Source organism: Battus philenor, unplaced genomic scaffold, assembly GCF_028537555.1.
Source record: "Battus philenor isolate CCGP_79_NKW_IND1 unplaced genomic scaffold, ilBatPhil1.0.hap1 SCAF_13, whole genome shotgun sequence".
Taxonomy (NCBI): Eukaryota; Metazoa; Arthropoda; class Insecta; order Lepidoptera; family Papilionidae; genus Battus; species Battus philenor.
The window spans coordinates 1,286,011-1,307,251 of NW_027181675.1; the positions used below are offsets into that span (position 1 = coordinate 1,286,011).

Sequence of the window (21,241 nt, forward strand, 5' to 3'; positions counted from 1 at the left end):
TTTATTAATTGAATTTAAATTAAAACTACTCAAAATAAAATTTTGTTTCTACTATGTACCAACTAAACCAATCTATACCAACATTCTACAACTTAGACAGTTTTATAAACATATATAATAAATGTTTTACTTCATAGGTACTTTTATAAATAATGTAAATGTTTTGATATTATAAGATAGTATGATGTAAGTAAATAGGTACTGTCAGTGTATGTGTTGAGATCCACTATCGTGGACCCCCATTTTCATTTCATGGACCTCCAATTTTTTTTTCGCTGATGTATACACCTTGCGGGTTGTCATATACCCCTAGGGGTCGATATAGACCACTTTGGGAATCACTGAGTTAGACCAACCACATACAGTACCCGGCGATAAATATTGCACACCGACCTTTGGAAAGAGACAATCGACTAATTTCGGTTTCGTATAGCGTTATCTCTGTCGCACGAAATACAATTTTTCCCATTTTCATTTCATGGACCCCCAATTTTTTTTTCGCTGACGTAGACGATAGGGGTCGATATAGATCACTTTGGGAATCGCTGACTTAAACGAATTAATCTAATACAATCAATTTTACTCAAATGCGTATGCAGTTAAACTTAAATAATGGTAGGTAATGGTGACGATATTATTGACGGATAGTGTACATGCTCCGTATCTTTTGTGAAGAGATACAGGGCGATATAAAAACCTGTGTACAGTATTTGTACGCTTGCGTCGTTTCGCATCGCGACAGTGTACGTTCATTGTCCTTTGCATTGTGCGGCTTCCCTGGAGCTTTCCGCTTGTACCAGCGTTTGTGATGTAACTTCAGTTATGTGGAACACCATCCGGCTGACGGTCGCCCGGCTTTGGTTTACGCGGGGATAACATTTTATAGTTTAAATAATATCTAGAGCAAAAAGTGAGGAAGGCTTGGTATTTCATATATGGTAAGACACGAGGTACCATCTCCTACTTCCATGTAATAAGTTTAAATTGATATTTAAATTGAAGTATAAAACAAGACTTTGGTGTCGGGGGATGGGGGGTTATTATGCCTTCCATCGTTTATCGGCTGATATAAAAGATGATGGTAAAAAATCTATGTAATCCGAAGCCAAGACTCTCTTAAAGGAAGTCTAATTTAATCACTTTAGATTAAGCATCTTCACCGGTCTATCACCTCTCGTTCGAGGAAATTATAAATGTCATTAAAATATACTACACTAAGCTCACGAGTTATCTCGTCTTTCGCAAAAAACGTGTTTTCTACACGCTATCTATATATATATGTCACGTACTTTGGTACATTGTATTTATACTTTGTGTATTTATGTATTTATATCAACAGCCAATATATTAAACTTTGTGCGCCACTCTGGACTATCGTATTATAACGATGACGTTTGTATGAAGAGGGACTATACCCCTGCAGGTGTAGTGTTGTTACTGTAGTGTAGTGAAGGTGAAGCGAGTACTACTCGACGATTGGGAGTGATGACCTACGCAAGTGTCGTGTGTGGTGCATCGTGCCCAATGGTGGGAGTGGACAATATGGTAAAAAACTTTACCAACACCCATTAAACTTTATCAGCCTCCATAGATTTCCAATTTGTAATCCTATGTGACATCATTTTATTTGATAGTCGATATTGTACAGTTATGTATGTACATAGTGGTAAATGCCGGTATTTTAATTATAGTTATTTGATGTGGAATTTTACCGGTTGGTAGGAGAATGCTATGAACTTTTCACGTAATAGCTTAGAAAACTGGGGGAGGCTGAAAACTAGGGTTGCCGACTATCAGCCGACCTATATAAGCTAGCTATATATATATATATATATTATTGAAATATATTATTAAACTTTATCTACCGAATGTGACAATTTTTTTGTAATTTGCACAGTGATGTACAAAAAATGTCGACGTCAAGCGAATTTGGATTGAGGTAACCACAGATTATAATTAATTATGGTTTACTTTCTATCCCTGCGGTTGCCAAAATTTATTGGCTTTTCAATGTAAAAATAAATTAATGTAATTTAAGGGTGATTGGAAATAGGTATAAAAATGTTTGTACATTTTTGAGCTATACCTTCACCTGTAGATCGACTTTTATCATTACGAAATGAATGAGAAAGGAAATTGACAAGACGCGTCCATACTCTACGAAGGTTTGACATCAACTGAAACATGTGAAAGCGGCTTTCTAATTTACTGTAATCTAATTGGTCAATGGGCGTGGCTAAGCTGTGTGATAATGATGATTCACTGACACGCGGATACACTATAGGTGATGCTATACATTTCATGGTAACGAGGTATATCATAAGTTCACACGAGTGTAAAGCTGCGGTTGTCCTTTACCTCCTTGCCGACAATAACTTAGTCATGAGTATGGTGACTCAATTGATTGAGTCATTGTACAGGAATCCCTTGTTTTTCCTGTCTTATTTTAACTGATGATTAAGTTAATAAAACTTTATTACCAAGTAATATGAAAGAGAGTGAACGGTGGTAGATAGGTGGTGGTTGAATCTGTGTTTGGCACTAATCGGTGTAACATAACTCCTGAAGTTGCCCCGTGGAGGGGTGAAACACGTGTTGAGTAATTTGGCGATGGCGGTTATGTGAATCGCATTGTTTGCCGCATATGCATTTATCAGCGGTCTGGCGGGCGGTGCACTTAATTGCACAGCTACCACTGCATGTGCGGAAGCGGCTAAATATTGGTGGTTTTCTTACTTAGGAAGGACTTCCGCAAGGTAACGCCCGATTCCATTAAATATAAAAATTCATGCCGGAGCTGTAAAAATCAATAGGTTTTTCTGTAAAATATGTCGACTGAAACGACAGTACTTTCCGATCAATCTAATATAATTGGATTGTAGATTTTTTTAATTTCATTGAATTAGATATGTAAATAAGGCTTAAAATATCTATTTTACATACCTACGTGTTTGTAATTGATGTATGACAGATTCGATGGCATAAAAACCTTGCTTTATGTTCGCTAAGAGAAATTCCCCCTTAATTCTAGCGCCTGCATCCGGATTGATGAACACTTGCGTCTGATGGATTATTAATGACATTCCACACGTGTTTGTGTGCGTGAAGCACGGCTCGTGCGTATAGATATGTTCACTCACACATTTGTAAACGCTTTATATATTGTAACAGGAAATAAATTATTGTCAATAATGTCGTGCCAAGGGAACACGCGGGCTCAGCGGCGACCGTCCGTGGCCCCAAATTGAATGCAACATACATTGCTGTTTATATTATCCGCTCGCGAACTTTTGAGTTAATTTATGCAGCAATGAATGTGAGGATATATAAATTAACAGTAATGAATTTGTGGTATTTGAATTTGGTGGTCGTTGGAGAGGTTCTTGTGTGATGAACACGAGACATATGTGACATATATGGACTCCTTTCAGGTGGATGGATGACATATTTAAGGTAGCAGGCATTGGATGTCTATATATAAACACAATGCCTCCTCTGGTACAGGGAAGATAGTCTATTGCAGAGTTTCCCAAGCTTCTTTGTGTCGTAGACCCCTTGTCATGTTTTTCCGTGTTGGGTAGACCCCCTACTTACCTGATATTGATTTCCTGTAAATTTATTTGTTTGTCCCACATTCGTATTTATAGAGTGATGAATTGAACAAGGCAGTGCAAGGTAGCGAAGCTCTGAGACTGCGACTCTCAGGTTTATACAAGTTCAAAATGTATTGCGACCACAAAGCGAATACCCACATTCTACAACTTACACAATTTTATAAACATATATAATAAATTTTTTACTTCATAGGTACTTTTATAACTAATGTAAAAGTTTTTGATATTATAAGATAGTATGATGTAAGTAAACAGGTACACTGATGTGTTGAGATCCACTATTGTGGACCCCTATTTCCATTTCATGGACCCCCCAATTTTTTTTCGCAGACGTAGACCCCTTGCAGGTTGTCATAGACCCCTAGGGGTCGATATAGACCATTTTGGGAATCACTGGTCTATTGTATCCCGATAGAGCCTGGTCGTAGCAAGCAGAGGTTTGGACCTCTTGGGCACACATGTGTCGGAACGCTAAGCGGTGGTGATGGCTCTTGATTTTAGTCAATCATGGAGCGTTGACCGAAGCGATCTAAGTGCTCGGAGGTCTACTAATCCAGTAGAGTATTATGTAGCGGCCCGACCCTAGGCACCTCCGGATGACCTCTAGTTTCATTACTTTAAGGTCTCAGGATAGACGCATTTTACTTCATGTCATCTCAAACCCGCGGCATATAAATAAAGCGGTGACGGACTGAGCTCGGTTCCCACAATCCACTCACCACACACCTCACGCTTCAGACACTAACTACACTGCAAGCGATAACTCATCATCTACAACAACCACTCCACTGGCGACCGCTCAACGTACGAAAAAATGCGTGTGATGCTCAATAATCATTCACCACACTTTCTACCGTTCGTTACGTAAACGGCGTCGGCCTTCTGACGCCGCCTTGAACAGCGTGGACGATCCGAGGTAGGATCAGTATCCTTCCTTAGATTGCCGAGTGGTCCACGCTGCCCTCCACACTTAACTTCTCATTCAGTACAATTCAGTAACACTGACCAGACAGACGTACTAGCCGCGAGTTCTGCCGGCCGACTGGGTCGCGCTGGGTTTGTGTCCTCGAGGGCTGGCTGGGTGAGCCCCGCTGCTTTTATCTCGCGGCCACTACCTTTGTGACTTCCTCGTCTCTGTACTGATACGGGTTCGGAAAGTCGAATCCTGTAATTTTATATAGTTCACGGACCCCTCCGTTCCGTGAACTCGTTTCCGAATGCTGTAAAAGCGGCAAGGCTAACAGCAAAAACTTCACATGAGACAACAGACAATAGGACTGAGCTCACTCTGTGTTTGGCACTAATCGGTGTAACATAACTCCTGAGGATGCCCCGTGGAGGGGTGAAACACGTGTTGAGTGATTTAACGGTGGTAGTTTTGTAATTCGCATTGTTTGCCGCACGTGCATTTATCAGCGGGCAGGCGAGCGGTGCACTTTATTGCACGACTACTGCTGCATAGCGGAAGTAACTATATATTAATCCCTTTCTTAGTTTACGATATCCGCCATAGATATCTTTGGGGAAAGCCTTATATTGGTGTCTATGGGCTGAAACGACGAGAGTCTAAGAGTACACCTAATTAGGTGTTGTTCCTGATGTTTGTGTTTACATTGTATTGGAGGTATACTTGGTTGGTGCTGTTGGGAAACTTAATAGCTTGTTGCTGAATGATGTTGTTGTTATTGCAGAGCTCATCAGACTCGGTGCTGACGACCGGCGGGGCTGCACCGCAGCCCCCGGATCAATCTCTGCCCCCGCACATGGCGGCCACGCTGCATCGCAACAAGAGCTCGCTGCACTCCAACGCGCAGGCCTCGCTGGGTAAGCTATCAGTTGACTAGATACGTGGAGTACACAAGGTGATCTATTATCGAGTTTAAAAGCGATAAAGTTGGTGAGCTATACGCTCATTTGCCGTTTTATATATACACCTCTTCTTCTTCTTCCTTCCCTTTTCCCTTTATTTGGGGTCGGGTCTCCTTATCAATTTGCGCCAGGCCACTCTATCCTGGGTTGTCCCTGCATCAAGTTGAAGGGTTTCCAGTTCCTTTCTGATATTAGACCACCACGTAGCTTTTGGACGCCCTCTCCCTCTTGGGAATTCTGGGAGGCTTAAAGCAGTTTTTACCACGTGGTTATCTGGTTTCCGTTTTATATATACACCCTGTTCTAAAATTATTAGTATCAGAAATAATATAGTAAGGAAGAACGCGTCCAAACTTAAATATTAATAGTAAGGAAGAACGTGTTCAAACTACCTGTTCCTTTAGACTTTGTACAGTCAGAACTAATTGAAATGTCGAATTCAAATAAAAAAAAAAAACTAATGTTACCTATTTCAGAGTGATCTCTTTTTACAGAGTGATATGAAGTAGTTTTATAGGTTTTTATCCTTTTAATTCTTTTACACGTATAACCAATCAGCCTGTATACTCTATTTTATATGTTAAAATATCACAAAAGAGTTGATGTATCCATCGTATAATAAAAACAAAATAGCTGCCAAATTGTAAATAGATGTATATTTAGATAGAGCGTAGAACAAAAGGCTGAAGATATCTTAAAGTTTTGGGGTTCAACGTTCAATCTCTTCAAGTCGTGGGAGAACGTTGGATGGAGAGCGCTTCCAACCGACCCTGATATCAAAATATGTCCCGCGATTTTCGTTTTCTTCGTTCGTTCGTTTCTTGCAACAATTGTTTAGCAGTCAAACTGTTAAAATTTACGCTTTGTTTTCTTTATATTCACTACCTTCTAACGAGATTAACAAAAGTATTTAATATTATCTGATAAAGTTGAACAGTTATCATATTTTATATCTACGTAATGCCATATTTTTAGGTAAAGTCAATGTATGATACCGTTTTATTTCGATGTTTTAAAATTTAGTCACACACGACTCGAGAATATAATTTAAATTTGATTTATGCTGAATAGCCTTTTTAATTTCAGTCTGTATTTACGTAGTTTATATATATATATATGTAAGCATTATTAGATGTCCCACGGATGTACTTGTTTTCAATATGAAGATAAGAAGTGAAACTATAAAATGAAAGCTTAAGATATAAATAGTCTTTCTATATAAATTCACAAAACGTACGAAATTTTTTATTTATTTTTAAAACACTTATACAATGTATGTATTACATAGCAGCGAAGTTAATGCAAAAAGCATTCTCCACCAGTTAATCGTTTGGTGGTGCAGAGATAGATTGAGAATGGAAGGTGAAACAAGATGATATCATAAAACACGAAAAATATAATAAAAATGTAAAATCAAATTGAGAGGGAACACCATATATATATAATATTAATGACTACTGATTATTATAATATATATAAATATTGCATAATGTATATTTAAATAAAATTTATCTACATGTACTATATATATAAATATAATAAAACTAGCTGATCCCGCAAACGTTGTTTTGCAAAAAAAAATAAAGTTTTTAATTAACAAATGTAAGATGAGGGTTGATCGTAGAGGGGTGAAAATTTAAGGTTGTATGTATTTTTGTATGCTGTATCATAATAAAATAAAAACCAAAAAAATTGTCTAAAAAATAAAAAAAATAATTTAGGGGTGAACCACTCAGGGGTATGAAAAATAGATAGTAGCCGATTCTCAGACATACTGAATACGCATGTAAAATTTGGTAAAAATCGGTCAAGCCGTTTCGGAGGAGTTCAAGTTCGAACACCGTGACACGAGAATTTTATATATTATATATAAATATGGTATAATATATATATTTAAATAAAATAAATCTACATATAATATTTATGTAAATATAATCAATAATAAAATCGAAATATCGTGATGATTCCGTCAGCTTGTCAAGCGATAGCTTTCAAGTCTTCGCTTTGAATGCGCAGCTATTCCTGATCATCCTGATATATATTAAATTATGGTATAATATATATTCGATTTCTCCTGTGGCCTGTGCGCGGGCTTTAAATTGGTAAAATTTCAAAGAACGCTTGCTCAAAATTTTAAAATATATTATATAGTTGCCGACGATAAATATTGCACATCGACCTCTGGAAAGAGACAATCGGCTAATTATATTTCGGCTTCGAATTTTAATATACATATATATATATAATGTGTGTGTGTGTGTGTGTGCGCGCGCGTGCGTGTGTGTGTGTGTGTGTGTAATGGTTGTAAATCAGATTTTACGAGACGGAACTCTTTTTGGTTTTCCATGCCGATATTGATTTTAATGTCACTTTGTATAAAATGATGATGTTAAAAGACTCGTATGTGATAATTATGTTAGTCTATTGAATATGTAATAGGACAGGCCAGTAACTTCTGGCAGTACTGTCTGCAGGGATAGATAGTAAACTATAATTAATTTTAATGTGTAGTTTTGTAATACTTGCGTAAGACAGTAAATATAATTGAGTCTCCATTGATGGCAGATGGTTGCTAGAGCCTTAAGGTTGAATAAAAGCCTCCACAAATATCCAATTGAAAGCGGACTGACCCTAACAAGGTCATTTGTATATCTTGTATTAACATGTATGTAAATGTATGGTGCAATATGTTCATTCATAATGAAATAACTGGCCATACAGACAGTTTTACAATTTTGATGCCTTCAAGTATTATCTCTTCATATGTACTTATTCTGGTAAAGAAAATAAACATTGTAATATGAAATCAGCGAAACTAATGGTTTTGTCCGTGAGCGCACAAAGAGGTTTCGAATTTTTAAACAATCTTGTATGTTTATGTGTACTATGTTATTGTTCCAGTGTTAGATAAGCAGGTTATGTTATAAATATATTCTTTAAAATCACCCCGCGTTTTATGTGCATATATATATATATATATATATATATATGTGTATATATATGTGTATATATATATATATATATATATATATATATATATATATATATGCATATATATGTGTGTACGTAATACACAATACAAGAAATGGTAAAATAACGGTTACTAGTGTAAATATATAGTTATTTGCTGTCAACTTTTGTAAATAATGTCATGATAATGTAGCAAAATAATACATTTTCAAAGTTTGGATTTAAACATATTCAAATTTAGAATTTTAATTATCTGTCTCTACAGAATTTGCACTGCCAGGTGTTACTGGCCTGTTGCATTACAATAGAAAAAAAAATTGATGTCACCTATTTTAGAGTGATCATTATATACAGAGTGGACAGCTTTTTGGCTGGGAAACGATAACTATATGTTCATCACTTTAAAGCGATATCGGATCAGAAATGAGATCCGAAGTAGAACCAAGATCACCTACGTGACTCGAAGGATTGTTTGTCTGAAGTGGCGGTGGGAGGAGCACATCGCTCGTGCAACCAATGGCCGTTGGAGCCGGAAGGTTCTCGACCTCTGGTAGACGCGGCGTGGGCAGGTACCCCACTAGGTAGACAGACGACATAGTAAAGGTCACGGAAAGTCGCCAGATGCGGGCAATGCAGGGTCTGTTATGGTGGTGAACTTTTACGGAGGCATGTGCTTTCCAATAGGCGTCTGTCAGCTGAAAAGAAGAACAAAGCTCTTACACTTATAACGAATCACCCTGTATAATATTTGAAGCCCGCAGCGTGGAGGTGGACGCGGTCTTGGTCCAGCTCTTCACGGGGCACGGGGGGTTCTTTAAGTACCTTCATAGGTTTAAGCTCTGAGAGAACCCCTCGTGCTTCTGTGAACGGGGCGTGGACCAGACCGCGATCCACCTGGTAGCAGAATGTTCCAGAATGGCTTCGATATGAGACCGAATGCCGGCTAGGCAAAAAGATAGAGGAGGCAACACTTGCCTCCATTATAATGGAAAAGGACGAGAGTGCGCCCTCAAATTCTTTATGAAAGTTGCACAATACGCTATAGACTGGAACAAAACATAGGTGGATACAACATATTAAAATAGATTCATTGATATTAAAAAAAATTGTAAAATAAATCCATAATAAAATTGATGTACACGAGAAAATATTTAAACCAATTAAAACTGTGATACTGTGATAGAAATGGATAACTGAAGTGTTTGAGGATGTACGAAAGGAATGGAATGATAGAAGGAAGAAAAAAAACGATATTGTATACTATGGAAGACGAGAACGAAAATAAAAATTCAAGTGAAAAAATTATTAAGAAATAAAAAACCCTGTTCCCAATTAAATAGGGGGTAGAAAAGAGATCCCCAATAGCGCCACAAAAAATAAAAAAAAATGTTTGAATTATTTCATTGTGATACTTAAATGACGATTACTAGATATATATACAAACATGTATTTATTTTATGCCTACCGTCAATTGTCTATATATTTAAAGGTTACTTTGTAATGTTGACTTTGCAAATAGTCTGTTTTTTAATGAAAATGTTTAAATATTGTAGGAGGCAGCATGACGTCATTGTCGTCAGCACCTCCCACACCGACTCCTGCTGCTTCACTATCCACGTCGGACCTGTCTGAACGCGCGCGGCCAAGTCACGGCAAGCCGAACGTGGCGCCGAAGCCCCCGGCGCCTTCGCCACCGCCTAAGAAGCTCATCGTCAACGGAAAAGTTGCAGCCAGAGCACAAAGCATGAGGGTACCCAGGTAAGATCCTTCTTATATTTACCAGCTCGCTGAAAATGTTATGTAATGTCTTGAGTATTCTCCTTTAGTTCTGCAGGTTAGCTTAATCCACGGATAATTTAATGCCAATAATATCAGTACAGTTGTAAAAGTCTGAAGTTGTAGAAGTCGTGAGTTCGATTCTCGCAATACAATCTTAAATAATGCACACTTCGCTTATTAACCTTTTAAGTGCCATGAGGACCGCCGGCTACCTCACGATACCCAACAATAGGTGCCGTGAGGGCCGCCGGCTACCTCACAATTTTTCATCTGTACATCTAAGGAATATTATTTTTTTCCGACCCTCCGGTAATTATTAGCTTCATTAGGCACCTAGCAACTGGATCACGGGATGGTATACGATTTGCAGCATGTTTTAGAAGCGGTTACCATGGGTGCCAATGAGACCGCGGGCGGCTTTACTTTTTATATAAAATTTACATTAGAATATGTATATAGAAACCTTTATTTGTATTGAATTCATAATTTATTCATATTTAAAAGTTGGCTTTGAAAACCTATCGTGTTTTCTGTGTTACAAAAACGTGACCCGCCGGCGACCTCATGGCACACCGAGTACTCTGTTGCCTTTAAGTGCCATGAAGGACGCCGGCGATCTCAGTACATAATGTGTTATATTCATTCATAGAATGTAAAGATCCCAAATTTTCACATAAGGAAAGCCTACACTTGATATTTCCATTTGGCACCTGGGGAAGTCATGGCCAAAACAGCTTGGCAGTTAGAAGGTTAATTATATATGATTGCCACTGCTAATAAGCAAGTTTCAGATTATGAACAGCAGTATTGTTTGCTATTCCATAATACCACAATGCGATAGCCAACCCGTCTGACAAACGAGGCGATTTTGGTATATCCCCTAAAAACATTTTTTCTGTGGGAGATCTACGACTTAGAAATAAACTTTGAATATAAGAACTACAGTAATACCCCGCTTTACGCGAGGGATACGTTCCAAAAAAAATCGCGTGAACTGAAATTCGCGTATAACGAGGTTTATGATTAAACATAGTCAAAAATTATAACAAAAAATACAAATCATTTTAATCAATCACTTTAATTCTAGGAACACTTTATGCAATACATACTCTTATTTTTCACGGAAAAATACATCTATTGTCTTTTGGGTAACGTTTTGTTTACGTTCTTGTAAAATACGTTCATAACAACCAACACTGTTTTTAATTGTTTGACAGATGGTCAAGACACCGTAGAGAAGTTGATGACTACATTATATTTATATGCACTCTTTCGCGTAATTCGAGGCATTTGAGCGCGAAATTTGCAATTCGCTTTGTAGTGAAACCGCGTATAACGGGGTCGCGTAAAGCGGGGTATTACTGTAGTTTAGTTTTGTATTATGTATTTGACTATACAATAATCGCCAACGTTAAATCGTTCCAGTATTTTGTGTAGGATGTATGAGCAAGCGCAGGTTAAACAGACCACCTTGTTGTGTCATTCGTAGTCTTCTGGTGATGTCGCAGAAAGACATGTCTTTAGTAGCAAGTACTTGGTCAATCTGCTGATTGCATGTCTCAATCCGTTTTGCTATTCTTTTTTGGCCTAGAATGATTTTCCATAAATTATGGGATAGCTTTTGAAATCTGAAATGGCAGTTGGTCGGGCGTTGGGGCAGAAATATTCTGGCGCCCACGAGCCGGTAGACGTGGCGTGTATAAGATCCACGTTAGGTAGACGAGCAACATAATCAAGGTCGCAAGAAGTTTCTGGATACTGGCAGCATAAAGTCAGTAACTGTAGCGATCTGTGGGGGTGGCATTTGCCTTGCAGTGGGCGTCTATCTATCTCTCTTGCACCCGTGCTCATGGAAAGTATAATAACTTTTATCAAGGAGTCATGAAGAGATAAGAGATCGAAGCTGGTATGAAGAGTACATGCCAGCTAATTGGCAAGAGTGACAGTGTGAGTGCCACACCAGCGGTCGGAAAGTGTAGTGCTGAACGTCCACCCACGAGGTAGACTGATGCAATTTTAGTACAAATTGTTTGAACAACTGTATTAAGTTCATTTGGAAATGAGATCACAATACGCGACTGTTTTGTAATCTATTCTCAGATTAAAACGGCTACGGGACTCTCGCGAGGTTGTTTTAAATTGGGTTCTATAGGTATTTTTTCTATTGACATAAAAAAAAACGTGATCATTATAAGTGGATGGTGAATTATGAAAACATTTTAGAGAATTTATTGACGTATTGTTTTTACAAAACTCGTGTTATTTTTAGTCCGTCGTCAAAGTTAGATATGAAGTTTACTTTCATACCACCCAAGAGATGTCTGTTTAGGAAAAGCTATTCCGAGAACATAATGCACGGTTGTGTTGCGTCTTGGGGGATGCCCCCACCTTAACATTCGAAATAGAATATTTTCAGGATGCTATTAGATGACTTTACATACGTACAGGGTGATTGGTTATAATAAAATAATTAATATTTAATAGAATCAGGCGTTACCTTGCGGAATCCATCCTAAGTAAGAAAACGACCAAAATTTAGCCACTTCCGCACATGTAGTAGTGACTCACTCTGTGTTTGGCACTAATCGGTGTAACATAACTCCTGAAGATGCCCCGTGGAGGGGTGTAACACGTATTGAGTGTTTTGACGGTGGCAGTTGTGTGATTCGCATTATTTGCCGCATACGCATTTATCAGCGGGCTGACGGGCGGTGCACTTTGTTGCACGACTACTACTGCATGTGTGGAAGAGGCTAAATATTGGTCCTTTTCTTACTTAAAATAATTAATAACGTAATGATAATATCGTAAGCGAAAGCGTTTTAAAATTCGGATAATTACAAATTAAAATAAATCACTCTTTACCTATCTGTTCTTGTGGAATATATACTGTTAGAATTTATTGACATGTCGCATTCCAATAGAATAAATAATAATGTAACATACTTTAGAGCCAATACTTTATATAAGGTGATTTGAAATTTATTTAATGGAATCAGGCGTTACCTTGCGGAAGTCCAACCTAAGTAAGAAAAGGACCAATATTTAGCCACTTTCGCACATGCAGTGGTAGACGTGCAATGGTGTAGTGCAAATGGAAATTTATGTAAGAGGTTTAAAGCTTTTTGCTGATCAATGAGAATTTTTAATAACATATTATTTATGCACAGAATAAACACAAATCCTTAAAAGTTAACCTTGATTTAAGTCTGACAGGGGTTTGACTGTACGCCTATATAATAGTTCCATAAGATATTCGTACACCTTCTGTTTCTAAGTATTAAATCTAAAATTAAAAGTATATTATTATATAAAACATATTGTAGCGGTAAATGTGTGGAACTTGTTGTTAGACACGGTTGATATTATAATGTACATATATTATTTTTTGTTAAATTTCATTTAAAACAGCATCTGTTGAATTTCTGGTAGGCTTTTCTTTTATTCAGACATAAGTAATAATCCTGTATATTATTCATTAGTATTCATCTCTCTAATAAGAAGTTTCAGTCCCAATATAGATACATTCACTATGTCTGGTATAAAATTATCGATTGCCTTATTGATATTGAGTTATGGATTTCCAGTTTGCGTATATTTCCGACTACCCTCAAAAACGTTGGACGATTTGTCAACAACTAAAGATACAAATATAGTACCGTAGTATCAAATCGCATTCCGTTTTTGGATACCGTCGTCTATGTTACATCCGCTGTTGTGTTTAAATAATTAAATGCAATAAATATTCAAGTGATGCGAAGGTAGTTTATGGCTTAGGTTATTGAAATAAAATTATTAATAACGCGAGTCTATTTCGGTTTATTTAATTTGTAATTAAAAATTGTTTTTGGGCGATGGATAACAAAGCCATATAAAATCTGCGTTATTTTCTATTGAACCACTTGAATTTGCACATGTAACTTGGACAACAGTGAAATCCTTAGCTTTTTTTTACGTTACGAAATGACTACAATTGCAAAAACATATCACAATTACTCTTTGAAGTCAATACACGAACTTTCTTATGGTACACTTGTTAAAAATCGCTTTCGTCATTTAACCTATCATCTGCTTATGGATAGATATACCCACAACACCCTGGTGCGTACGGGTCTGATCTTCACGAAACATCTTAGGCTATATATATATGGAATCACCTTAATAATACAGTTTAAAATCGCTTGCTCTGGATGTATAGAGCAAAGGACTATAAACAATAATATTTCATTCATTAAAATAAAATCGTTCCCGACACTGGCAGTCGACATTTTGCTCCCTTCCTTCTCCCTCGGTCAAGGTATTCGCACTCGTGTAAAGTTACTTTTTTTTTGTTACCTTGTAGTTGGTGATCAGTTTTTGCAGAGGAGTCCTATGTTACACAGTAAACCGTTAGTGGAGGGGGGTCGGTCTAAGCCTCCACCATCAGAATATGTCGCCTTCAAGTCGTCATGTATATGGGTCATAATGAAACGGATCAATTTTTGAGACGTCTGATGTTTCACTAGACGCTTGTATATCTCGATAGATAGATATGCAAGCGTCTAGTGAAACACCTACTAATTTGTTCTTGTTTCAATTTCATTTAAATTTTGATATAAAGTTCAAAAAAGTGTTTTAAGAGTTTAATGCACGATGTTAAGATATCGTGAACGTATTTTGCCTTGATCGGGTCAAAAATAACATTAACATGGTTTGTAGGTATTTAGATTTATGGGCGATTATAGTAAAACTCTTTTGTAACCATGCGGTGAAACGCTTGAAATGTTGGTATTGTAAGTTGTGATTTCCTAAGTTTGTTGTGGGTACTTCTCAGATTCAGGCGCGGTTGGAGATCCTTGTAACATTTAAGCATTAGGATGTTCACTGCTATACATGACCCTGTACGAACCATAGCAAGGTTTTGTTCACGTGGTTGTTAGACATCCTACTCTTCGCTTGTCGGTTCCTAGGGTCCATTATAGAAGTTTAAAGCTCCAATGGCAGTGTTCTGCGCGTTATGTGGCCTGCTCACTACCATTATGATTCTTTGAGTAATTTCATGTTTAAAATGATTCATGAGAAATAAAAGAAAATTTTGTAAAAAAAAAAATTTGTAAATGATTATAAAACGCTGTCGTGCCTTGCAGCTGGAAGAAGAAAGATCCGTATCAAATAGCGGCAACCTTCTCCCAACTGTCTGCGTTCAGTAAAAGCGAAAAAAATTATTGTAATAAAAATCAGTAGCAATACAAATTAGAATAAAAAAAAAATGTCCGTAGGTAGTTTTAAGTATATTAGCGGTGAGCTTAACCGTTGGGTGGATGTCCACCGACGTGCTATTACAGTGAAGTTCATTTTAATTGTATTTCTTATCTAATTAGCCTTGCTAATAAATGATTTATTTTAAACGACGTGCTTTTAGGATTATCACGTCCTCCAAAGTCCTATTATCATTCTTATTTCATTCCATCTTCTGACTTTTTGATCCCAACTTCATTGACCGCCCCTGAAGTACCTGATGGTCAGCCTTATGATCAATCATTCGTCATTGTTCCGGAGCATATGACCTGTGCACCTCCATTTTTGTTGATCGATTTGAGTCAGGATTCTTCCCTGTATGTTTCTATTTCTGACTTTCTCTTTTAGTTTTATCCAAAGGATACTCCTTTCCATGGCTTTCTGACATCGTTTCCATCTATCCCAAGTTTCGCAGCCTTATGTGATTCAGGGTAGGATATATGTATCAAAAGCGTTTTTTTATTGAGATGACTTGTTGTGATATATGATCCTCAGTGTGGGTAGTAATATGAGTGTAACTTGTTGTTCCAGGTCGCCGCCGGTGTCGCCGCCGTCTCCGCCGGGTGCTCCGTCGCGGCCTCCTCAGCCGCCGCCCACGTTGCCGCACATCGCCACCAAGAACCCCGCCTCGCATTTCGGTGAGGCACTTTTTAAAACACTCATAATCCAACACTATAAAACTTTACATAGGGTAATTATCTATAGGTATAAAAGATTTAAAGAATATATAGCGCAAGTCAATGTATGGTACATATATCCAAAAACAAATAGTTTCAGAAGTAATATATATATGTATGTCGTGCTGACTCTTTCAGAGTGAGTTCCACCTTTATACAGGTGATTGGAAGTAGGTGGAAATGCTTCAAAGATCTTTGCCGACAAACGCTTAATAACAGGTGGCGCAAAAGTAATGTTATAATGTGAACGTGCATTAATTTTTACAAATGGCGCCAAATGTCACTGTGCTCTGCTGAGTATAAATAGATAATGGATATGAAGTTTTTTTTAATTATAGTCTACTAGTTATTTACGCCTTTGCGAAAAATTGAGACAGCTGTAAAAGAATAAAACCTTGTAATCTTTGAGAGAAAGCACTCTTTAGACGTCGGACTCTTTAGGATTGCAGATGTAACAGTTTTTTGTGTGAGTGGAAAAAAGTTTAAAAAATTATATTTCTGGTGAAGTATTTTAGTCGTTGACTCAAATAAAAGTACTACAGAGACAGTCATCTACTTTTGCTACCTTAAAAGAGTTTTATGGCGTTTTCTGCACTCTGGACAGCAGTGAAAGTTCAGGTTTAAGTGAGTGGAGTAAAATATCAGATGGTTGGTTGTATGCAGGTACGATGCGCGCCGTGCGGGCGCTCCGCCCCCCAGGCGTGTGCCCCCCGCCGCCGCCCGCGCGCCACGCCTCACTGCACGCGCCGCCGCCGCCGCCCCCACCACACCACCGCACCAACGTAAGTCAGGCACGCGCCTCACAGGCATCGCCACCGTATGACTGACCTATACTATGTCGCTACACATAGCACTGGGCCTACCCGTGCCAGTCACATACATTTATTAACTACAATCGCGGTATCATCATCATTTTAACAGTAGAACGTACATTGCCAGACATAGAACTTCCGCCATGAATACATCGGTGAATTTGGTTCTGTGTATAGCTTTTCTCTTGCTCTTTGAGTGACTTTGATCACTTTTATAAGGCCCGTCGTAAATGCCATACCATCACCGGCAACACACTTTAGTCAACCGATCCTCGATTCCTGACTTACTGCAGTATTCAATTTCAGATGAAAAGATTCAACTTAATTTCTTTCTCGAAGTTGGACATACACAAGACGCAGGACATAGGTTCCCTTAGTTTTACAATGGGACCAATTGACAGCGGCCTGCATCCAACGTCTAGTCATCAAGTTCTTACCTTACGCTTACCGTCTTGTGGTCCTCTACTGCAGAACATTAAAGCTCCAGCGGTCAATTGGCCTATACACAGCGACTTAGCAACCTTTATCGAAATATCAGCAAAAAATTCAACATAACTTTAAATATTTCGTACATTTTCGTTGCAGAGTACGACAAGTATAACGAGCATATCCAGCGGTTCAAGCAGTTGGGGCGAGGTGGGTGCTCCGGCGCCGCCCGCGAGAGGCTCCTCCATGCGCCCGGGCGCAGGAACAGGTGGCCCCGACCTGGACACGCGCTACGCGGAGCTGTTCCGGCCGCCTGCTGCATTCCCACTGCCGCCGCCATTCCTGCGCATCGCTAAAGACTACAGCAGCGCCGCCCTGCCCGGTAAGTACGCGTGAGGGCTTCCCACTTCACACACCTGACTCCACCGGGGAATCCCATAATGTCATATGAGGTTGTTTGGGTCAATTTAATCGTGACCACGGACTGTTACATGACGTCACTCGGTCTATTTAGGTACACGAGCAACAGGTTGTGTTCCTTTATAGTTCACCAAAATAATCGTTACTACAAACAATATTCAAATCAACAGTCTACCGTTATCTCTCTTTTTTGAGTTACACTGTTGTAAATGTAGGCTCGATTCTGTGAAGAAGTTTTCACTTATTCCGTCCATCACATTTACTCCGCCTTAAACGCTTTAAGTTCGCCCATGACGATTTTCGTGTGGCGTTTTTCCAAGACACAAGGAAAATTCTATTTAGATATTTAGGACCAAAAAATTGTTGGACTTTCTTGGACTATAACAAGTCTAAAATCAAAATAAATATACGGTTTTAACTACTATAATACTTACATTGTTGGCACTGGCCGTTCACTATGATCGAAGTAGATTCTTTTATCCAAATCTTTAATTGATTCTCTGTGTTACTATAATTTTATTCTACCCTCAATAAATATTCCAACCGTATTATATATGCGATTATATATTCCTGTTAAAATCTATCATATTTACGAGCTATCTATGCTAAAGCTGACACAGAAGAAAAAATTCCTCAATACAACATTATGGGATTATTTAGTGGAGGCGGGAGTTGTGTTCAAACATGTTTACACTGTGGTATCTCTACGTGTATAGGAGGACCTATACTCGACTGATAGCGCCCTACACGGGCCCCGAGCGTCTCCGACGCATCTTTTTTAGTTTTTTGCTTTTACTTATACTAAAGTGAAACGCACAAAAACTTGGTTAGTCACACGGTATACAAGTAACGTAGTTGTATATATACAAGTAGGTCCGCAATGCAATGTGTACAAGTCATAATATAAACATAGCCGCTAAGTATCAAGTAGATCTAGGTATAAGTTATGTAAAACTATTTGATATTTGCATGACAGCATGACGTCTTCCACGTGAGTGGCCTTATAATACTAAATGTGATGTAAACGTCTCTGTAGGGTAGAATTAGATTTTTATATACAAATTCTTTATCCATTTTTGCTCATTACGTTTAGTACATTGTTCAAAATAAGTACATTCGAATAAGGTATATTTCATTGCTTTTACATGCATCATCGACTGGCATCGATTGTGATGGTTCAAATTGTGTTTCTGGATAACAATCATTCCACTTGTCATTGGATTGGAGATTCATTTTAAATTTGTTTCGTGTTCTAACTACCCGCAAGAGGTGCATCTTCATTAAATGTCAATTTAATTTAGAGCCTAAAGTAAGTACTGTAATACTGGTAACATGCAATGGAATACGTTGACTTTGTTAAAGTTAATTACGTAGGTATATTTGTTTTTAAGCTTCTCCTTTCGAAAACTTTTTATGTAAAATAAAACAGTTTTGGTTACACATATAAAAATTTATTGATACACGAAGGGTTTTCGAGTGCAGATGCTTAAATTGTTTATTTTTGAGTCATTATATTAATCTTATGTTACGTTAGTCGTATGCAAATTATTTACTTATTTGATGTATCTTATTTGGTTATAGCGCTTATACGTATCAAATTTATTTATGGTTATTGCATTTTTGTATTAAAATTTTGGAGTACCCTCCAAATATATATGTATATATATAATACTGCCAGTTGTTATTTTGATAGTATATGCAATTGTTAAAGCAATTAAATATTATGTATTGTAGCATTTTTTAGATGTATAAATCAAGTTTTAATATATATATACCAAAGTACGACTTAAAATTCAACTACCCACATTTTTATTTTTTCAATTTGATACGTATACACGCCTGAAGCCTGCACATATTGTAACAAATGCAATCCTTAGATGAAAATTTTTCGTTGTGATCTTTTCGTTTAGAGTAGCCAGGTGCCATGATGCAAATTTATATTCTGCAAGCGCAGTATCATTTCTTATATATGTACTTCACGCAAGTATTACACGTTCATTGGATCTCTCGACGACAACAGCAGTCATATATAAGTATGTATAGTATATACAAGATTTAAAAATATTTTGTCGACGTAAAGTTAGTTAAAATGCAGACTTGTGACATTAGAATAAGGTAGATTTTTGAATGCATCAGCGCGTCCAGAGATCGAATGAAGGCTTAGTCTTTGCGAAGACGCAGGCATTTGTGATAAGCCGATGTGCGACGCTTTATAATTATTTATAGTTATTATTTTTATTAATAAAAAAAGTAATCACTATTGAATCGTTGTCAAGTATTTCATTGTTCCACCTAATACTGCCTCTTGTGGTTTTGTCTCAGTTTGAAAAGGAGATATTTTCTCCTGTTTAGAAGGTATAATAATGTCTCAAAAGAAAGTTTATATTTGGTGGCAAGAATTTCGAAGAACGCAGGAGTATGATAGTAAGAAAGTAGGCTACCCAGTAGGTTTACCGCAAACGAATCGTGGCGTGCACTAGAAACTTGTATAAATGGTGTTTTGATTATTACAGAGTGTAGGTATTTTAATAATCAACTTTATGGTTTGTAAGAAGGAGAGAAAATGATTATTTTTGAAATAGGCGAACGGAAATGAAGGGGTTGTTATTTTTTTTTTTTTCAAAAAGAAGATGCAGGCAAGAGTAAATTTATTTTAAAAGGAAGATGCAAATGTAAATATTTAATTTTGAAAAAAATGTAGCTTTAGATGTTAACGCAAAATGTACTTTGTGATTTCACCCTATATCACTATTCGCGCAAATATAAACTTTCTTCTGAGACACCTCTCGCATTTATATTTATTTCACGCGAAAATGTCTTTAAATTAAAATTCCTTAATTAAAAGAGGAATTTATTAATTTTCTGTGAAAATATAATTACATTGATAACTTGATTTTTGGACAGGTTATCGAAGACAAGTTATGTACAACATTTATCCATTCATATAATTCGTTATTTTAGACTCCTAAAAATTAAATGAATTTTTATATTTGATTGTTTTAAAGTTTTCATAATAGCGTACCACACAGGCGGGTATCATATATTTAATTAGTCAGTTTTTCATGTGGTAGCGCATGGGGTGTGGTAGGTGAATTGGTAAAATTTTATTAATTCTACTCGGGAGGTTCGTTATTGTCGCTTGCTATAAGAATTCCCGCAAATCGTGTTCCACACGGCATGTGCGGGTACCGCGGTCGCGGGTAAGTGTTATTTTAATTTATTATTTAATCTGTGTCGTAAACTAACGATGTCATTAAAACAGCGATTTGAACAAGTGAAGCTAAATATTAATATGGCATTAATATAACATTCATGTTGATATTGTGGTGTTACCAAAACCGCTGTACCGCGCCTTCGGTATCGCGGCGGGGGAGTTCCCATTAGCAGGGCAATCTTG

At 37.4% G+C, this 21,241-nt stretch overlaps 1 protein-coding gene across 1 annotated transcript in view; it reads left to right on the top strand.

Moving 5' to 3' along the window:
• The window catches only part of Vrp1 (Verprolin 1), a 50,339-nt gene that overhangs the window by 28,476 nt on the left and 622 nt on the right, over positions 1 to 21,241 (top strand). Inside the window, exons 3-7 of the mRNA XM_068777222.1 lie at positions 5,306 to 5,438; positions 10,007 to 10,211; positions 16,041 to 16,147; positions 16,850 to 16,968; positions 17,584 to 17,806. Of these exons, the coding sequence (XP_068633323.1) occupies positions 5,306 to 5,438; positions 10,007 to 10,211; positions 16,041 to 16,147; positions 16,850 to 16,968; positions 17,584 to 17,806 (787 nt within the window). The remainder of the gene's footprint in view (positions 1 to 5,305; positions 5,439 to 10,006; positions 10,212 to 16,040; positions 16,148 to 16,849; positions 16,969 to 17,583; positions 17,807 to 21,241) is intronic.